The sequence below is a fragment of the Chelonoidis abingdonii genome, chromosome 17 (genome assembly GCF_003597395.2).
Source record: "Chelonoidis abingdonii isolate Lonesome George chromosome 17, CheloAbing_2.0, whole genome shotgun sequence".
Taxonomy (NCBI): domain Eukaryota; kingdom Metazoa; phylum Chordata; order Testudines; family Testudinidae; genus Chelonoidis; species Chelonoidis abingdonii.
The window spans coordinates 3327850-3350027 of NC_133785.1; the positions used below are offsets into that span (position 1 = coordinate 3327850).

General features: G+C 37.8%; 1 protein-coding gene across 1 annotated transcript in view; it reads left to right on the forward strand.

The window, feature by feature from the left end:
* The window catches only part of PPARG (peroxisome proliferator activated receptor gamma), a 45640-nt gene that overhangs the window by 13536 nt on the left and 9926 nt on the right, over positions 1-22178 (forward strand). Inside the window, exons 4-5 of the mRNA XM_032772564.2 lie at positions 6030-6229; positions 15505-15955. Coding sequence (XP_032628455.1) covers positions 6030-6229; positions 15505-15955 — 651 coding nt within the window. The remainder of the gene's footprint in view (positions 1-6029; positions 6230-15504; positions 15956-22178) is intronic.

A 22178-nucleotide genomic window follows, 5' to 3' on the forward strand; every position in this document is an offset into this window, starting at 1 on the left:
GGGCAAATTGCCCCACTTGCCCCGCCCCCCCAGGTGGTCCTGTAGGCATGTGTTATTTTAAATTTTCAACAGAGAGCTGGCAGCATGACACAATGATGTTATTTTGCAATGAAAATGACTAAAATAAGGCCCCGTTCTTTAAACACATACATGAGTAATATCATTGACTTCATGGGACTGCTGCAAGACTAACTACTACTCACAGGAGTCAAGGTTTGCAGGACTGGATCCGTATTTAAAAACACCGTAGTATTGCTGTGCTTTAATTTTCTACTGCAAAATCAACAACAGGCTCCTTTCATGAAGCATCTGTACCAACAGGATCTGTGCAGTGACTGATTGTTATATGGGAAAGCTGCCATACATTTTCAAATTAAAAATTGTGTCATACTGGTTTGTATTAATGTTCTTGAACCAATGAGTATTAACCAATTCACCGATATTGGAAATTCTAGCAAGGTCCTTATTACCAGTATGGTTTCTTTTTCAGTTTTAAAATAGTATTATTAGTCTTAACAATAGTATTATTTGTACAACTTAATGGCAATTATCCTCTCATAGAAAATCAGTCTCCATTTTGAAATGATCATATCATCTCAATTAAGTTTTTGTTTGCTTGTTAGTTTGTTTTTTTGTTTAAAGAACTATATTTATTTCTTCCTAACATACTCATAAACTAACTATAGCTCTGAGACACTGCTCAGTCAGCATGAGAGAGTTTGTTACTTGCCTAAAATAAAAAAAACATGTCCTTAGGAACAACTTGGGACAACTATGTTGTCTTTTAATCTCAAAATACATGTACACATCCTTAAGTGAGTACAGACAAAGCCCTATCTACATACAAGAGGGTGCAAATTTTAGACACTATAAAGGGACCAACTAACCAAAGTATAAGCAGGGTAAATATTGCTTGGTCTGATCAAAATATCTGTGGTAAGCAACTCTATTTTAATAAAGTAGATTTTCCTAGCCTGGATAGACCCTAAAATGTAAGATCAGTTAAGTGACTTTCAGTTGAGATTTGGTATAAAAACCTTGACACTGAGGGATTATCAAGTGACAAAAATAAAATTAAATCCCATTGTTTAAAATCTTGGAGAAGGGTATGAAAATTTTAGAGCTAAGTGAATATTTAATATAGCCAGGGGAAGTATTATAGTGTCCACTTTTCTTCTCCCTTTGTAAAAAAATAGTCTGTATAAAAGGACAACTTTTGCTAGTGAGATTTCAAAATCATTACTGTCATCCTGCAATCCCTGACTCCTGAGAATAGTCTCATTGAAACCAGTGGGACTATTTGTGTAAGCGAGGGATGGGGCCTCAATATTTGTATCCAGTAGAGCTGTATTTCTTAGCCACACTTTATTACCGTTATTTTTTAAAGGCAATAGCATGCTTCAGGAAGTGAGTTCATAGCATTTTGTTAAGTATCAGAGGGGTAGCCGTGTTAGTCTGGATCTTCTGCATCTGGCGAAGTGGGTATTCACCCACGAAAGCTCACGCTCCAATACGTCTGTTAGTCTATAAGGTGCCACAGGACTCTTTGCTACTTTCATAGCATTTGTATCTGATATTCTCAGATTGCTAAGGGTATCATGTGCCTTGTTATGAATGTATTGTTTACATATACAGCAATATAGTTTAGGAACAAGGGAATTATCAGAACAGAACATACAGTTTGTCCATCTACTCTGGTATTCTGTTTTCAGTGGTGATTAGCACCTACTCTGGATAGGAAGGTGAAATACCTTCTAAGGTCCTGTTCTTGTGAGTTGCTGAGTATCTCCTGTGAAGATACTCCCACTGAATTCCACTCCTATTCTTGTCTCAAGAGGCAGTCCCCGCTTTTCAGAATTGGGCTCTTAAGTACATCCAGCCAGTGGCACCACATGCACTCAGTTACTACATTGATGAACACATTATGTATATCAATATCCATATCCTGATACATGAGTTTCTAACAGTAGATATTTTGTATATGTGATTAATGCTACAGCTATTACACACACGACGACTGATTTAAACAAATGTGCTATTCTGATTTTCCTTTGCATCCAAGATCCTTAATTTTAACACCAGTATTGCCTCTTATTTTGCTTTTGGGAGTTAGAAAATGGCCTTTAGTAACCTGCTAGACCTCATTTAAGATGTATCATCAGTTTATAAATCCTTCTTTAAAAGAGAGGTGAGGGGTAGGGAAAGTCGAACTTGTTGGCAAAAGCCCTGAAAAGGCACCAGAGCATTGCAAGACTCTTCTTTGACATGGTGAGGCTCTTGCAAAATGAACAAATATGTTTAAACAATGGACAAATTAATCATAAAACATAATCCTACTAGTTGTCAGAAGTCTAACACTATTTAAAGCTTATTAAAGGACAAAGGAGACTTTAATGAAAATGGGAATTTCACAACCACTAATCACTCTGGTTCCCTGTTTAAAATGTACAGAGGAATCTCAGAGTTATGAACACCAGAGTTACAAACTGATTGGTCAGTCACACACCTTATTTGGAACTAGAAGTATGCAATCAAGCAGCAGCATAGACACACAAAAAAAGCAAATACAGTACAGTACTGTGTTAAGCGTAACCTACTAAAAAGATAAAGGTAAAGTTTAAAAAAAGATTTGACACAATAAAGAAACTGTTTCCATGTTCATTTCATTTAAATTAAGATGATTAAAAGCAGCATTTTTCTTCTGCTTAATTAAGTTTCAAAGTGCTATGAAGTCAATGTTCAATTGTAAACTTTTGAAAGAACAACTATAACATTTTGTCCAGAGTTACGAACATTTCAGAGTTACAAACAACCTCCATTCCCATGGTGTTTGTAACTCTGAGGTTCTACTGTATTTTATTCACTTTTCGTAAGCCTTTCATGCCCCTAGCAAGAGTCTTAAATGTCATGTTGGGTTTGGTTTTCCTTATGACAATTTTTGTGAAGTCATATGGTATAACGTACCTTGTGTATAAAGGCTATCTGTATTATGTACACAGTATTACACTTTACCTGTAATATAATGAGACTAATTGGACCCGTTTTGTTAAATGTGGCCTTGATGACACAATACCAGGACACATCTTCAGTCATAGAGCCTACACAAGTGAGACCTAAAGCATTATATAACAATCTAATATGAGGTATCATTGTAAAAATACTGTATAAATGCATTAACATCTTTGTTATATATATAAACAAATCATTAGTACTAGTCAGTGATTAACAGTAAAGCCAGAAAAACAACATTTCTTAAAAAACCTCAGAACATAGAATCAAAACATGTCAAGTCTCCACTGTGCTACAAAGCTCAAAAATGATGAATACAAGGAAAATCATAATCTGGGAAACTTTAGATGATTCAGGATAAACTACTCTAGCATATTGTCCATAACCTCAGTTTTATGATGCCTGATATAAATAACTTACAATGACAAATAAGAGTTTCAAGATTTCTTGATACACAAGTAGTATCAGCAGAATATTGTTCAATTATAAAACCAAAGTCCCAAATTACAAGTATTTATTTAAGCACTTTGGACTGAATTCGTCTCTGATATTGTCTCAGTGTTGATTTCAATTGATTTCAATATTCCAGTGACTTTAGTGGATTTTCACTAGTTATGAATCTAAATTCTTTTGTTAGTTTGGTGAGTAATTTTTTCTATCACTTGTCTTTACTGTCCATCGACAATTCTAATCTCTTCCAATGAAATTCACTTGTCAGTAGAAGACCCATGCAATCCCCTCCTGCTATAGAGACCTCAGTTTTCCCCTTCTCATGTGAGTGTGGGATGGAATAGTCACACAGAAGGGACTCTGTTCTTCCTGGGCCTGATCCAAAGCCCACTGAAGTCAACAGACTCCCATTGACTTCAATGGGCCTTGGATCAAGCCATCTGCACTGGGAAGATAGGCTACAGGCCAACTCTCAATGTGTCAGCAAACAAGATGTCTGTTTGGGGCCAGGTGAGGCAAGAAGGTATTGGATACATTCTTATTCACTTTACAGTATCTGGTAGGTGCAGATCAGAGGTATGGGGGGCAGCAGCCCCAAAGACTACAATGAAGTCTGTCCTTAGGTTGATACAAGATAGATTTTGTTCCCACAACCATTACACAGAATACCTACCCCAAACCTGAGTACACATTCTTTATGCAGGGTTTGGGTGTTTCTCGCTGACAGAACTGTTAATCTCTTTGAGCCATCATTCGCACTGTGTCATTCAGATTCATGTGTGGTACTTTTTTTTTTCTTTAAATCTTTTAAAATATGGGATTTTGGAAAAAGCTTTTCCTAAGCTATAAGAAATCAAGAGGATTGGCAATCAAGTGTCACTGGAAACTGTTGCTGGTAGCTGACTAAGTTCATTTACTATCCCTGTGGGGGGAAAAAAGATGGTAATGTGGACTCCACTCCAAAACAAATATAAATTGGCAATTATTCAGATGTTTCCATATGAAGAAATTGTAGGCAGGAGACATACTCAGGAAAAAGTCTAAATATAGCATGCATTAAGTGGTCCCTAATGACCTGCTAGGTTCCCTTCCATTCTGATTTTATTCTGAAATGTGAACTCAGGGGACACCCGCAGAGATATGAGATATGCAGCATGTTTCTCTTGGTGATGGATTTTACTGCAAGGGAACTGTGATGGAAATGTGAGAGCAAACAAGCCACTTCTAGCATGAAGTGAGAGTCAGTCAGTGACACAGGTGCTAAATGGCTTTCATGTGCTTTTGTGTCATCAAAGATTATTTTGAGTTTATGAAAGTGATATTTTTGGCTCAACAACACCAGTGTAAAAAGGAGTATTCCATGTTTCTCATAACAGGAAAGAGGGAAACATAATCCAAAGGAAGTGTCCCCAGTTTAGCCATTTGGAAGTACTAAGCTAACAATGTTTTTTACCTTTAAAGGGAGAAGATATTGACAATTAGAAAATCTTTATTTATAGGGTTTTTTTTAACCTGTTCCTAAACCAAGACCACAAACTTTTTCTTTGTTTTTTTTGGGGGGGGGGGCGAAGGGGTGGGGGGCAATGACTTTTTCACTTTGATGCTCTTTCTATCTTATTTTCTTAAAAGTGTGTAGATTTAATTCCATTTACTGAAATCTATATATTGTAAAAAATAGTCTGTTAGGAAACATACCTTACTGGCTTATTTGAAAGATTTTTCAGAATCATTGCCCATGTGTGTAAACAGTCTTTGGGATGGTACACACTTATAAGTTGTAAAGATGTGTGCCTTACATTTGAGTTGGGTAGTTGTGAGGTATTGTGAGTAGGTAAGTCCTTCGCCACTCTGTCAACACAGCACACACACAGACAGAGTTAGCATTTGAATCTCACCCCTCTGGGCAACTAGCAACCTTTTGTCAAGCTACCTTCTAAAATTGCTGTTTCTAGGGATTTTACTTGAAAGACCTCCTGTTTGACCCCTTAATTCCTCTCAGAATAACATTTTATAGTACTTTGTATATTAATCACTATATAGATATTAACTACTTGATTCTAACAACGTCTGTGAAGTAAGTAAGCGTTCCCTTTTTGCCTAAAATCATACGAGTGAACCAGCATTAGAACTCAGAACTTCCTGATTTTTAATCCTGTACTCGGTCCAACAGACAACACTGTCTTTACTTAAAGGCTCTCCATTTTTTATCCTCCTGAGTTGGGATTAATTATACTCACCTGGTCTGACTACCGGATGAGTCAGAAGAATAGCTCTGATTTCCATGCAGGCTCCTAGAACCTGACACCTTTTCACAAGGACATCCTAGCTGACTGTATGGGTATCCAGATTGTTTCCTCCTTTTAGTTTTGATCTTGTGACAATTCTCTGAATCCTTTCAACTGCTTATCTACTCTATTGGATGAAATCATTGTTCTGCCTCTTATCTAAGCACTCTGAATGAAAATGAAACTCTGGAATGCTCATTATGAAAGGTGACAGAATATATTATTTTAAAAATATATTTGTGTTTAAACGCAACTGTGACTAATGTAACAATTTGTCTTCTTCAGCTATCAGGTTTGGGCGAATGCCACAAGCTGAGAAGGAGAAGCTCCTGGCAGAGATTTCCAGCGACATCGACCAATTAAACCCAGAGTCGGCTGATCTTCGAGCCCTTGCCAAGAACTTGTATGACTCATACATAAAGTCCTTCCCTCTGACCAAAGCCAAGGCGAGGGCGATCTTGACAGGAAAAACGACAGACAAATCAGTTAGTTTTCTCTATTTTTTTTTTAAGTAAATGATTTACCACATTGACAACACACTAAAAAAAACCCAACCCTTTGCTGTTGGCAGTTACATATTTCAAGCTGTGTCTGAAACACAGGAAATGTTTTTAGATAGGATAAGTAAACATAATTTGAAAAATCTCCAGGTTCACCTAGTAAAATACTTGAAATCAGTACAAGAATTTGAAGGTCATCTTAACCTTCTTGTACTCCTCGATCCATTCTTCCTTTTTCCCCTGTCCTCCACCATAGTTTATCTTACACATGATCTCTGTAATAGGTCTATCTGTTAGAAGATAGGCAGCAATATTATTGCAAGCATCCATACAGTAGTGTATTACCAGTACCAGCTGTGAACCCAAGATATATTCCAAACTCATGTAGTTAAATTATGATAGTCATACCCTACTTGGTTTCTGCTTTGTAAGTGTTGAATGATTCATGGAACCAGCACTGTCACCCACTCCCCCCAAGTATACTCCGTGTTCCTAAGATATAATGATGAGTTCCTGCATTTAAGTTAGTTATCTTGGTTAGTTCAGTATCCTGTGATGTCAGAACTTAAATTTTAAGGACTCCAATTATAGGAAAATCTGTGTAAGTTAGCAATAAATGTATATGTATTCGTGGGTTCCCTTGAAAAATGCAACATGTAAAGATCTTTTTTTATTATACAGCAATATCTCTGTAAATCAGTATAAAAGTATGCATCTATGACATCCTATTAAACATAGTGAAGTTTTGTTTTATCATCATTCAACTACATGGGATAAAAAATTTTTCCAAAAATAACAGCTATTGGTGTTGATGTGTTTCCTTAGGCTGAGTATCAGGGAGTTTGTTAGTTAGGACCGCACTGAGGCCAATTGATTTGATTTTCTTTGATATTTTCTAAGGCAGGAAAGAATTTCACACTTTTTGATTGCTACTGAAGGCTTGTCTTCACTGCAAAGTTAACTCAAGTTATAGTTCAAGTGATTCCCCGAACTCAAGTACCATCCACACACAAAAACCCTTCACTCAAGTGTGGCAGTGTTTTAACTCAATTTGGCTGGCCCCTCAAGAGGTATAGGCTAAAGCATAATTTGTCACTTGCTAACATGACTGTTCTGTAGTGTGGACTCAGGCTAGCTCCACTGTAATGCTGCTAGTCCTCCAACATCTCCCTACATGTGCCCAGGATGGACAACTTATCACACAGTTCACTGGGAAAGAATTCATAGAGCGGTTCAGCTTCCTGCAGAGCAAAGAAACATAGGATACTTCCCTAAGAATTTTTAGTGCCACATATGAGTAAGTGTAACACCAGTGCAGACATAGCAGCCCAACTGTTATTTTGCAACATGCCCACTCTCTCTCAAGCTAATCTAACTCAAAAGCAGTAACTTGAGTGTAAGTAACTTAACTATGCAGTTAAGACATATGCTAAACTTGCAAAAGAGCCAGTGAGAACGTTATAATCTGACCTGCCTTGGTATTAATATTCTTAGTAGAAATTTTGCTTCTATGCATGTATCTGATTTGGGAAGTGAACTGTTTTATGGATCAAACCCATAGAAATCAGTCAGGTATAGAATAATCATCAAAATGGGCATTGCCAAGTTGATCCTTACACTTTAAGAAGCTTTGCATGCATACTTTATGAATAATTATAAGCAATAGAGGTGTGTGACTCATTGACAACAAAATTAAGAGTGTCAAAGTTTGCCAAATTTTTGCACTGTAATGTGAATAAAAAATTAGTGCACTAAAGTGGGCCTATTATGAAACCAAAATATTTTCATTGAGAAAACACATGAAATAGTCATTTCATGTGGGTTTGCATCTGAACTTTAACAGCAGCCATTGATGTCTGCTGTGTGACATGGGTATTACTTTTTCTCTCCCTGACCTACGTCACACAACTGAGATCAGAAAAAAAAGATAAGTCTTTTACCAAGACATTTGTGTGTCTCAAATTTCTTGCACAGATTACAGCATGTACAAAATATCAGGTGCATATGACTAAGTGAAATGATGTTAGCAAGAATTTCACTAACAATATTTTGCTGTTTTTTACAGCCCTAATAATATCACATTTCATTTACTGTATTTTCTTGCCATTGAGGTCTAATTAGCCAACTTCAGTGCCTCTAGAAGATAGGCTTACACATTGGAATATGGTAGAAAAGAGGGAGGTGCTGCAGAATTTGTGTACAGCTGGCCTTTCCAACAGGATATCAGCATCTAGCAAGAAGAAGACAGTTGCTATGCTAGGGATATTCTGGTTCTGAATGGGGTACCATATGTACAGTGATTATCCCAGGCAGAGGTTGGAGGGGAGAATAGAAGTTGTGCATATAGTACATTTCTCCATGTATATATGTGGTATTTAAATCCTTTCATCCCAGCCCTGCTGTTTCATTCTGCAGCTGCTCTCTCTGCCTTTCTTTCAGCTCCCTCTTAAGCTTCTTACTATGCTGCAGTAAGCAGGAAAGCAGCTGGCAGAAGGAGCAATGAGAAAGGGAGGGAAAAGGACACCAGCAGTTCTAGACTGCTGCTCTTCAGGCATGAGAGTAGCCCATATAGGTAGAGGGCAATGCTGAAAGGAAAGCAGTTTTTTCCCCAACCTCTCTGTATCCTGAACAGAGGGCAGAGAAGCACAGTGGTAGTTTCTTTGTGACTCATGTCCCATGCTTTGGCCGTGGCAGGAGAATTCAAATGGAAGACATGCCAGCCAATTTCTTTTTCTTGGAGAGAAAATTCTAACCTAAGAAACTCCACCACTTGTAGCAGTGCAATTTCTTTTTAAATTAAGAAGTAGAGCAGTTTTCCTGATAGCATTTGCTCTCATCCCATATGTGCCACTGTATTAATCAACAATGGATAAGGATGTTGTCCAGATCTTTCTACTAAAATAACCAGTAGTGAAACATTTAACAGTATCAGCATTTAAACAGTTAGGTTTCAGAGTCAACACCTCATTGAGAAAAAGGGGCAGTTCAGATCCTTCTTAAACCCAGATTCTTATCTCTGTTTTAAACTCAGTGCAGTTATTCTTAATTCACACACCAGAGTATCTGAGATCAGAAATAAGTTATTGGAGCTATTATTTTATATCTCTCTGGAGACTCCACCAAAGACTACTGCGTTGCTCCTCAATAGGGTTATCAAACCTCCAGGATTGTCCTCGACTCTCCAGGAATTAAAGATTGATCTTTAATTAAAGATTATGTCATATGATGAAACCTCCAGGAATACATCCAACCAAAATTGGCAACCCTAGTCCACAACTAGATGGTTTTCTTTCTGAGCAGTAGGGCTAGGAACTATTTTTCAGGGACTGCTTAAATCCTACATAATTGAACAGTGTAAAATGTTGGGGACCAAAGATCTCTTCCTAGCTGCAAATTTGCATTGCCCCCTATTTATAAAGGATGTTGAGAGCCTTATTTAATAGATAATTGTGGTGGAATTAATTAGCTGACTCAAGGGCAAGAGCGGTCTGCCAGGTTGTAGTAGCTAACATCCAAGCCATCAGAGCAGAATCAAACTTAATTACATTGTTTTTTGTCTTATAATATATACTGCTGATTTTCCAAAATCTTGCCTCATAAAAGGAATCTTTATGTATTTTTTTTAAAACTGGTCTCATTCTTCCATGTTAAACTCTGTAAACCAGATTCTGACCTTATTTATGCTATTGTATGAAACAGAGTTTGAGTCTAAATTGTGTGGGTTTATGTACTAAGAATGGCACCAGCTATTCTCACATACTTAAACTGATGCAATTAGAGTTAATATTAAACCAAGCAACTGTCTGCTTTATCTAATGTGTTCATGCTGTTTGGACATCAAAACAGCATTGACTGAGGCTCTGATCCTGCAAACACTTATGCACACAAATAATTTTATGTATATGAGTAGTCACACTCAGATCAATAGTAATATTCACTGGCGTAATGTTATTCACATAAAACTATTGGTAGGTTCGAGACCTAAACACCCAGCATGCTCTGAGCCCAGTGTAAAGTTTGGGCAGGAGTTTTTAGGGGTGAACTCTTCTTCATTTGTTCCAAATTTGTGGTAGGACAGCACATTCACAATTTTCATTCTGAGAAATACTCCAAAGCTGTGTGAGAGCTGAATGAACTATACTGCTATGCTTTGTTGGGTGGTTAATTAATAACTGTCTGGACTTTGGAAGTGACTTGGTAATACCTGAATGTTATGCTGATGCAATGCTTATGCAATGTATATAGCATACACTCACATGAGGTTCTATATAAACCAATCACCAGGCTAGAGTCTGCCGTAAAACAATACATAACTAGACAAACCCCTATATAATTGCTACCACTTTTCAGACCATGTTTACATACCACTGGAAGAGTGGATTCACTCAGTCAGTAAATAATGATTAAAACTTTTATATTATTTGTACTGTAATGGACTTTGTGCTATGGAACATCAAACTATTTACTATGGGCACAGTTTAAATTTATACCCTTTTTTATTGCAGTAGCATCTGCGTCGCCTGAAAATGATTGGATATGCTAATGTAGTATGTGGATTCTAAAATTACTAAGTAACAAGTCCTCTTCTGGAATGTACAGTGCTCACCAGCCATGGCAAAATGAGCTTCAGGTTACAGAGTTCATTTGAGCCTTTAAATTGCATTTTTTCTTGGCTATTGTCAACTCTTTTTGTTTTTCATTCTGTAATATGAGTGGGCTGAGCCTCACTGAAGTATTATCATCAGCATAGCAGAACAGTGAGCAGGGAACAGCTGTTTTCTATGATAGGGCTAGCTCAGTGATTTGAGCATTAGCCTACTAAACCCAGAGTTGTGAGTTCAATCCTTGAGGGGGCCATCTGGGGCAAAAATCTGTCAGGGACTGATTTGTCCTGCTGTGAAGACGGGACTGGACTCAATAACCTTTCATGGTTCCTTCTAGCTCTATGAGATAGGTATATCTCCTTATAATAAATTATGCTTTTTCCCAAATTTGGTGCTAGAGGAGCAACTAGGAATCTCAGACTATGAGGGTTGAAAGGGACCTCAGCCCCCTGCTCAAAGCGGGGTAATCCCCAGACAGATTATTGCCCCAGATCCCTAAATGGGCCCCTCAAGGATTGAGCTCACAATGCTGACTTTAGCAGGCTAGTGCTCAAACCACTGAGCTATAACCTCCCCTGGGAACTGACCCACTAGTAATGAAAGTAGAATATGAAAAATGTTCTGCTGTTGCCAGGACTGGAAGAACATGCAATAAGCCTTGAGACATATCTATCCTTTTCCTATGTGCTTTCACACATCTTGAAATTTGAAAGATAGTGTCATAGTACTGTAGGCAAACAATTAGTGATGTATTTTACATTGTCTTGTATTTTGACTGAAACAAACGGCCTGTTGCTAGGTTTGCCAGATGGTCACTTTCATAATGGCACAACCAGTTTCATTTTAGGCCTTGTCTGCATAAGAAAATTGTGCTAATTTAACTAAATTGGTTTAGAAACTGATTTAATTAAAATGGTGCAACCCTCTTATGTGGATACTTTTGTTTCAGTTTTAAGGCTTGGTCTACACTAGGGGGGAAGGGGCTCGATGTAAGATATGCAACTTCAGCTACGGGAATAGCGTAGCTGAAGTTGACATATCTTATTTCAACTTATCTCCCATCCTCGCAGTGCAGGATCGACAGCCATGGCTCCCCCGTCGACTCCGCTTCTGCCGCTCACCCTGGTGGAGTTCCGGAGTCGACAGGGACGAAACGCGATATATCGATTCCCGATAGATTGATCACTGCCTGCTGATCCGGCGGGTAGTCTGGATGTACCCTAAGAGTGCCTCATGTCAGTTTAGCTTAACTAGGCTTCTAAACTGATTTAATTAAATTGAAACAATGTTCTTATGCAGACAAACCCTTACAAGTGAATTGTGTGAGCAGGGACCCCATCTACTACTACTGTTGTTGAAATTGCTTTTAAGTCTCTGCAGCCAGACTACAAAAAGTTAAGTCTTTAAGAATCAGTGCCCACAGAAAATAACGTGTTGCATTTGGAAGATAAAGATATTTGTTGTAGTAATGATAGGAATTATGTAACCAGATGGGATGCTTTGTGTGCTCATTCACATACCTGTACCCAGAATTTTCAGGCATCTTACTTTTATTTCGTAGCAGGAACCTAAGATCCAAGAACAAAGCAAACAGGTATGATGGTCTTGTAGGTAGGTGCCTTGAGTCCTTGTCAGAGAGCAATGTAAATTATTTTGCAGGAGTGGCATTGCAAAGAGGTTAAAATCTTCATTTTGTAAGCATTGTCAAAGACTAGCAGGATTTTCTTGTCCTGACTTTAAATATCAAAAAAGACTAGTCAAAGACAATAACAAATACATTCCTCAGAAAGACTGCACAGTTCCCAAGACTGATTTCTAAAGGTCTGGTTCCAAGTAAAATACAAAGGTATTAAAAGGTTTTACCACCAGACTTTTGTATATTCTTTGTATATTTTAGGGTGATCTGGATTGCTTGTTAACCAGGATACAACCAGACAATATGCATTTTAATATAGTTAAATGTAAAATGCATATATGTAGAAACAAAGGATGTAGGCCATACTTAAAGGAGGGGGGCATACTGAATAATCAGTTCAACATAAGCTCCCAGTGTAACACTGAGATCAAAATAGCTAATGCAATCCTTGGATGCATAAACAGGGGAATCTCACATAGGAGTAGAGAGGTTATTCTACCTCTGTATTTGACACTGATGCAACCCCTGCTGGAATACCGTGTCCAGTTCTAGCGTCCTCAATTCAAGAAGGATGTTAATAAATTGGAGAGGGTTCAAAAAAGAGCCACAGGAATGATTAAAGGGTGAGAAAACCCTTATAACAGGAGTAGGTAACCTATGGCACGGGTGCCGAAGGCGGCACGCGAGCTGATTTTCAGTGGCACTCACACTGCCTGGGTCCTGGCCACAGATCTGGGGGGCTCTGCATTTTAATTTAATTTTAAATGAAGCTTCTTAAACATTTTAAAAACCTTATTTACTTTGCATACAACAATAGTTTAGTGATATATTATGACATAGAAAGAGACCTTCTAAAAATGTTAAACTGTGTTACTTGTACGCGAAACCTTAAATTAAAGAGTGAATAAATGAAGATTCGGCACAGCACTTCTGAAAGGTTGCCGATCCCTGCGTTATAGTGTTAGATTCAAGGAGCTCAATCTATTTAGCTTAACAAAGAAAAGATTATGGGGTGACTTGATTACAGTTTATAAGTATCTGTATGAGGAACAAATATTTTAATAATGAGCTCTTCAATCTAGCAGACAAAAGTATAACATACTGGAAATTGAACCTCGACAAATTCAGACTGGAAATAAACTGTAAATTTTTAACAGTGAGGGGTATTTAACCATTGGATTCTCAGTCAATGGCAATTTTCTAATCCAGATTGGATGTTTTTTTCTAAAAGATATGCTCTTTTGGGAAATTATTTCGAGGGAGTTCTATGGCCTGTGTTATACAAGAGGTCAGGCTGGTTCCTTTTGGCCTTGGAATCTCTGACCTATGGGTTTTGTATGTTTGGTGCCAAAGGGCAAATTGAAGACTTAAACAGAAACATTGATATATGTAGAATTGAGGCAGAAAAGTAAATGCCAAATAGAAACGTGTAGCAACTTGTGGTTATTTATTATTTTATTTTGCTTGAATAACAAGGGGATCAAACATTCATAGCTACATACATAGGTCACAGTTTGAAGAAATATTTCTGCAGCTGCAACACAATAAAGTGGTACTAAAGATAGCTGATATCTTACAAATTGTAGTTCTCCCTTATCCACATCTCCTTCTCCCCTCTCAAATGCAACTGTGGTTTTCCACCGAATTTCACAATTAAACAATTAAAATTGTATGTTTCTTAGAAGCAGAACATGATCCAATTGTTGGCGCATGTTTAAATTACTTTTTTGGGGAGTCAGTAACAGGGCGTGATCCAGTGCTTATTGAAGTCAATGGGTTGAATACTTGAAGGTTAAAAGGCATGTTAGAAATTATACCTCCCATGTTTCTTACTTCAGTTGAGGTGAATAACAGATAATTACTTATGTGTGGGAAAATGGAGGGAAGACGGAGTGAATTATCAGGGGAAAAAACAAATATTACCAAATGATTTGGGAGGGTGTGTTGTTTGTTTTTCCCAAATAAACTAATACAATCCTGAGTAAATGATGCATGTACTTTATTTAAATAATTTGGCCCCAAAGATAGAGATTCCTAAGATAAATTCATAGTATTCACTTGTCTGCTTCTTTTAACAGTTCTTGTCATTGGGCCTCACATCTGTTTATTCTGAAAAAGATTGTTTCCAGATCACAGAAAAAGAATTTTGCTGGCATTACTTTTGCTAATTTGTTTTCAAATTGACGTATTCTAGTTGGGTATTTTTAACAGGCAGACTTGTTGTGACCTGAATTTGATTTATTCTAGTTTACTTTTTTGCATCAAGGAGTTTTTTTTCCCATTAACAAGTTACATGAGTTTAAAAAACTCTTAAGTTCTTTAATATATCAGTATAACAGAAGATGCCATTTACAAGACAGTCAAGGTAAAACAGTTTTAATTATTTGTAACACTTACTGGGACTTGTATTTAAAAATAAGCATAACAGCATATGAAGTAATATAAATGTGAACATATTGTGTCTATCTATAGAAAAAAGTATTGTACCAACATAACTACAAATTAAACATTTAAGGGTAATATATTATTGGATATAAACTATTAAAATACATGTTAAAGAGATAATATTCTTTTATTAACAAACTTTCTGAACTTTGAATTCTTATAGTAAAACACTTGTGAAACTAAGAGAGGACAAAAACATTAATAGACACTTTTTAGGAGTGAAAATCAGTTCTGTATTTTAAAAGAAATTGCTTTCCTTGAATTATTTAAAAAATTACCCTCTCCAAACCCCAAAACTCCAGGAAGTGGGTTCCCAGCAAGTGTAGGAAATCTGTAGGAATTACTTGGCCTTTCTGCAAACCATTTTTAATGCTGGAAGAAAGTTTGCTTCAGTGGATTTAACCTGAATTTTAACCCAAAAGCAAAACTATTAGGTATATTGATGTGTATTTATGCATCCCATGTCAACTTTCATGGGTTTTTAACAATGGTTTATGCCTTTATAGCCTTTCAGTAGGATAATGTACGTAGGAAGGACACATGAAACTCAATCCCATTTTTACTTTTATTTTTAGCCATTCATTATTTACGACATGAACTCCTTAATGATGGGTGAAGATCAGATCAATTGCAAACATGTGACACCCCTGCAGGAGCAGAACAAAGAGGTGGCAATTCGCATCTTCCAGCGGTGTCAGGTTCGATCAGTGGAGGCAGTGCAGGAGATCACAGAATTTGCCAAAAGCATTCCAGGCTTTGTGAACCTTGACCTGAATGACCAAGTAACTCTCCTGAAATATGGTGTCCATGAGATCATCTATACATTGCTGGCCTCACTGATGAATAAAGATGGAGTTCTCATATCCAATGGACAAGGATTCATGACGCGGGAGTTTCTGAAGAGCCTGAGAAAACCTTTTCGTGACTTTATGGAGCCCAAATTTGAGTTTGCTGTGAAGTTCAATGCACTGGAACTAGATGATAGTGACCTGGCAATATTTATAGCTGTCATTATACTCAGTGGAGGTAAGTACTGCTTTATTTAATGCACAATTTTATATAATAGACTTGCTACTTTTAACTCCTGTGAAAACAGGACCAGGGTTCACTACTAAGAGATCGAGACCAGATGGCTTAAATGTAGCCTTTGATCAACTCTCTGCTGACTTGGTATTCCTTCCCTTCCTTCAGTTATTCCTTCAAACAGCAAGTGCAAATGTGCTGTTGTCACTGATTGAGCTGGACATGCCTGCTGAGTCAGCAATATTTTTCATCTTAAAATAATTAAATCAGAACTGTCTTACTTAAAACAGGAAGGGTGGGAATCTTACCAGCAAAACCATTTAAAAGTCACCCTATGTAATAAGAATTCTTTTACACCTACAATTAGCTTGTGCAGCCTCTTAATTTTATATTAATAATTTGGATTCAGTAAGAATTTCAAATGGATAAGTACTCAGGATTTGACTCTCAGGAATGTAAGGTTATTTGAATTCAGTCAATGATATTGACCCACATAGGGTTTTGTTTACCTTAAAAAGAAAAAAAAAATGAATGAGTTACTCGAGAAAGTGAAAGCCTATTACCAGTAAGAAAAAAACATGCCCTCATGGTCTTTTCAACCTTTTCCATGCTGCTAGGCTGATAGCAATGTCTATGCTTTGTGGACAGAATGGGTACAGAAGTTAAGGCATCAGTGTGTGTGCAATGTCTTCAACTTTCTGCTAAAGAGGACAGTGAATTTTCTCTCTTCTTTAGAAGAAGCAATTGGTATCACCTGCCTTTTTCTAATTCTGTCACATCTCTGGTATTCTGTGGATCAGTTTTCAGGCAGCTGTCCAAAGCAGCACTCTTTCCATAGAAAACCAGATACATCAAGCATACATCGTAGGCCAGAGTCAGCTCTTCTATGCTGGTGCAGCCCCATTGACTTCAGTGGTGTTGTACAACTGTAACCCAAATGAGAATTTGGCCCAGCTGGACTGTATGCTTATTCTCAGTTCTGCACCACAGATGTCATGGCAGACCTGTGCATGTTTCTGAATTCAGGTCTGCAACATAGCAAAGCAAAGTACTTTTTTACTGAATTATCTTTAAACATAAACACCATATGCTAACCTACAAAAATCAAACATTTTGTTGGAGTCTGTTGTTATGTATGATATACCATACATCACATTTAAATTAATGAAAAATTACTTTCTGGCATTCTGGGAAAATATCACAACATGTTCATTAGACTAGCTGAATCCACTTCAAACAAGTAACAGTTCTTCTCAGAAGAACTTTGCATGAGCAAGACTTTCAAACAAATGGATCCCAGAGGACTTTGAATTAATTCAATAAAGCAGAATATGATATGAGCATATTTTTGGTTGCGGGGGAGGGACGGGGGGAATGGAATTATACAAGCTTAAAAAGACACTCCAGAAAGTGAGCCAATAAAGTCTGAGTTTTCAGATATTACAGAAAAGTTAACAGATGAGAAACAGGCCTTTAAAAGATCTCCCATTTCTAATTGAAAAAAGGGAACTCATAATCTGTAGCTGCAAAACTGAGTCAGTTAAATTTCAGTGGTGTTTGTTTTGCATTAGATGGAACAAGTATGAGGTAAGTCATCTTACGTTTTGGATCCCAGGAGGATAATAACCCACTAAGAAATGTTAATGTCTGTGAACCAGATTAATCAACCAATAATAATTTTTCTTATATGAATAATCTGAAAACCGAGATTCATGAACCACTTTTAGAATTTAATTAATTAGTTTTAATTAGTTCAGAATCTCATCCAGTCACTGTACATACAAATCCTATAGTTTTATGATGTGAAAACAGATGTCTGAAGGAGATATCCTTCAACCTGCTTTCAAGACTTTTAAAATAAGGAAGACGATGTTTTGAAAAAGCTCATCCCTTATCTAAGACAATGACATCTCTCTTCCTACTTGGGAATGTCCTCTAGTCAATAGAGTCAAATTGTACATATAACAAACTAATTTTTATAATCTGTGTTCCAGCTGTAGTTTATATTAATATGTTCTGTGGGAGTACATGAAGAACAGTGGTCCTTCTTTGCAGTAGGTAATTTAATACAGACCGGTCCGACAAAGTATGGAAGTGAAACTCTGCTCTTTTGGATGCTCTTGCTGATGTTTCAGTGGGAAGTTAGCCTACCAAAATATTGAAGAATCAGGCCACTGTCACCTGAAATTATGAGTTCTAAAACCACTACACCTTTATTAAGACACCATTGACTCAAAGAATACTGTAATGTTAAAGTCACCTCAAAAAGTCTTTTGGGTATATGTTGCAATACCATAGAAAGGGGGGGAAAAACCTAGTGACTGCTCTCAGAAACTTACAAAAACCACTCCAGCCAAATGCTTTGCTTCTGTATAAGTGATTCTGTCACTGCCTAGGGAAGTAATGTTGAATACACTGTCTTCTTAAGTGGTACTTGTTACACTGTTTAAAGAGAAGAAGAAAGAAAAGAAGAGCTGGAGATATTTCTAGCTGAAACATTACACAGGAAAAATTTCTGCTTGTGAAATGAAATCATTTGGAATTTATCACAGTTTCTCTAAAACTTATGAATTGCTTGAGACTGAAACAGTAGCATTTATGGCCTATTTTACAAGGCAAAATCCCCACATCAAAATGACAGAGAGAAGCGACAAATTAACCATAATGGCAACAAATTAAAAATAATTGCACCTCCACAGTCACCCACTTGAGCTGAATACTGAAAATGTTTAATTCAGGCAAAAAAAAATTAATTACCTAAAAAAAATGTTGATGAGACAGAGTTGGTAATCATGGGCAACAGAATAATCCCCATTTCTTAAAAGAGACATTTTTTATCCCATTGTTAGCAATGTAAAATTTTCATCAGAGCATTTTTTTTAGTTACTGTAATTTTGAGAAATGCATTCTGGTAAAATGAGATTTAGAAAAATGTTTTTAGAAAGGTTTTTTTCCCTTCCTGTCATCACCAGTCATCTAGCCCCGCATACTCCTCGAAGCAGATCCTCAGCTGCTGTGAATGGTCACAGATCCAGTGAAATCAATGCTGAAGGTTGCCTCAACCTCTTGCAGGCCATTAAAAACAAGAACTCTAAGATGATAGGTGTATTTGCTGTTCTGTGACACCCAAGCAACCCTGGGTGGTGTAAATTGTTGTGCTATTTAACAGTAAAAATTTTATTAAAGTTAAGGTTTAAAATCAAATTTACACAAGTTAAGAGGGAAGGTACTGTACGTGTGGGGTCAGGCTTGGGTTATGAGGGATTAGAAGCATTGGTTACAAGGTTCACGAGATACATATATAGTGCATAACCAGCATAGACCCAGATTGGGGTGCAGGAGTTTTTAAAACATCAGTGGATAATTGGTCTTGGGTACGCCACCCATAGAATGTATTTAGAGTCTAAGTCAGTATTGATGTAGTGAATAAGTACATGGGTGGGGTGTGTCCCTTGGTTCATCAAGGAAGGAAACGGTTTTTTTTCCCTGCCTGGCGTTCTCGATTACTCAACCTGGTACTAACGGTGTCCCGTGATGTGCGCCGTGTAGATGTCTCTGGACCACTACTAAATGAGAAACATTCCAAGAAGTGGAGCAGTGTGTTCAAAGGAAACCATTGAAACAGATCTGAGAGAGAGCAGCATGTAGACTATATAAAATTTTCAGCAGTTCCATAGAAAAAATGACTGTTTCTTTATGCAGTATTTTCTTTCTTTTAAAAAAAATCCTGTAAATAAGCTTGTGAATAATGCCATATTGATACCCCTGGAGATCTTGATCTGCAGAACATCTATGGCACTGGATATTCAGGCAGTCCTGCCAATGTGCTGCAACACTGACCTAGAAGGGTTACCTTTAAGGGGTGAGAATAGTTCAGGCTTTATACTCATTCAGTCCTTAAACTGGCTGTCAACAAGGGTGGATTTAAGACACCTTTTCTCTGGTAAAAGGATTGCAACTATTTGCTCATTATTAGGGCCCTACCAAATTCACGGTCCATTTTGGTACATTTCACTGTTTTAGGATTTTAAAAATTGTAAACGTCATGACTTCAGCTATTTAAATCTGAAATTTCACAGTGTTGTAATTGTAGAGGGTCCTGACCCAAAAAGGAGTTGTGGGGAGGCCACCAGGTAATTGTAGGGGTGGGGGGGTTGCAGTACTGCTACCCTTACTTCTGTCCTGCTCCTGGCGGGGGCACTACCTTCTGAGCTGGGCAACTGGAGAGCAGCGGCTGCTGGCCAGGAGCCCAGATCCAAAGGCAGAGCCACTTCCAGCAGCAACACAGAAGTAAGGATGGCATGGTACAGTATTGCTACCCTTGCTTCTCTGCTGCTGCCTGGAGAGCTGGGCTCTCAGTCAGCAGTCGCCACTCTCTGGCTGCTCAGCTCTGAAGGAAGCAGCACAGAAGTAAGAGTGGAATGGTATGGTATTGCTGCCCTTACTTCTGTGCTGCTGCTGATGAGGTGCTGCGTTCAGAGCTAGCTGCCACTCTTCAGCCACCAGCCGCCACTCTCTGGCCACCCAGCTCTGAAGGCAACACAGAAGTAAGGATGGAAATACCACGGCCCCCCTAAAATAACCTTGCAACCCTCCCCCAAAAACCCTTTTGGGTCAGGACCCCCAATTTGAGAAACGCTGGTCTTCCCTGTGAAATCTATATAGAATAGGGTAAAAGCACACAAAAGACCAGATTTCATGGTGGGAGACCAGATTTCACAGTCTGTGATGCACTTTTCGTGGCTGTGAATTTGATAGGGCCCTACTCGTTTCATAGAGAGTCATTATCTTTCAAGTTGGAAGGCCACTTGCTCCATATCAAAAGAGAAAAGTCCCACATATAAACATTTATGATGGGGAAATGATGTTTGAAAAACTAATATTTTTGTATCAAAATGGAAAGAAATCTCATTGTTTAATAGGAGGTATCAAAGTAATGCAAGCAGACTGAAAGGAAAATATTAGGCTCCAAAAGTGGTCTGTTTTGTGCCCATTTCTGAATTAATTTGAAAGCACGCTTTTTCTCCGCACTAGCATACCCTCCTTCCTATAAAGTTTGTAATTGACAAGATTACTGGAAAAGAGACAAAAGTTTGTTGATGGAGGCTGCAAGGGAACCTCTGTGAGAGAAAGGCCAAAGAGAAGAAAGAAAGGGCTTTTTCTATTGTTCCTGGTCCTCTTTTTAAGGGGAATAAGACTTCTAGCTGTGTACATTAATTTGGATTGGATTGGTAGAAAGTATTATCTCATTTTACAAACTAGCACAGTGGTGAAGGCAATTCTAAGCCTTTCCCCTCCAAATATGTGTGAATCGTTGTTTAATTAAGCTAAAGTTAACTGTGTAGAACTTATTCTCCTCTGAGTCTCATTTACTTCTCTGCTGTGGTTTCCTGGTATTTTTTAGTGTTGCTAAAATACGTGGTAAAGAGCTTGAGGTATCTTTAAAATTCTATAAAGCTGAAAGTGGCTGTGGTATGATATTTCTGTGAACCTTTACTTCACTGGTCAAGATCTCACGCTGGTTGCATATAGAGAGAATGAAAATTTGTTTGATTGGCTGTTTATTCCCATTATGTCTTACTCTTTTTCTTTGTTCAGGTTGTTTGAGTTTATAAAATACTTCTCCAAATAGAACTCTTTTACGTGTGTATGTATATGTATTTATGGGGGGTTATATGTGTATCCTACAGATAGAAATACTTTTACATATGAAGGACTAGAGCATACTAAATTTCTCATTCTATTATGTCGCATCCCAACTAAGAAATTGTATTAAGAGAAAGTGAATTAAAACATTGATACACTGAGACTCTGATTCAGGAAAGTACTAAAGTACACACTTGGGTCCATCCATAATATTAAGTAAATGGGAGGCATGGATCAGTGTTCACATCGGACTCCCCGTCAATACGCTGGCCAGGAAAGCTCATGATCCAATTGGCAGACCAAATTCAGTCATGAATCTTGGTCACGTGCCACTTGAGGCATATTGTGCATATGCTAAGAAGATTAAGTACATGGCTGAGTGTTTTACTGAATCAGGGTCTGATTGACCCAACACCCTACTTTACCCTCTCCCAGTTCCCACCCCCCCCAACAATATAGCACACTGAGCACTAAAATGCACGCTTAACTCAAGGCATGGCTACACTTGCAGATGTAGAGTGCTGTGAGTTAAACAGCCTTTGGAGAGCGCAGTAGGAAAAGCGCTGCAGTCTGTCCACAC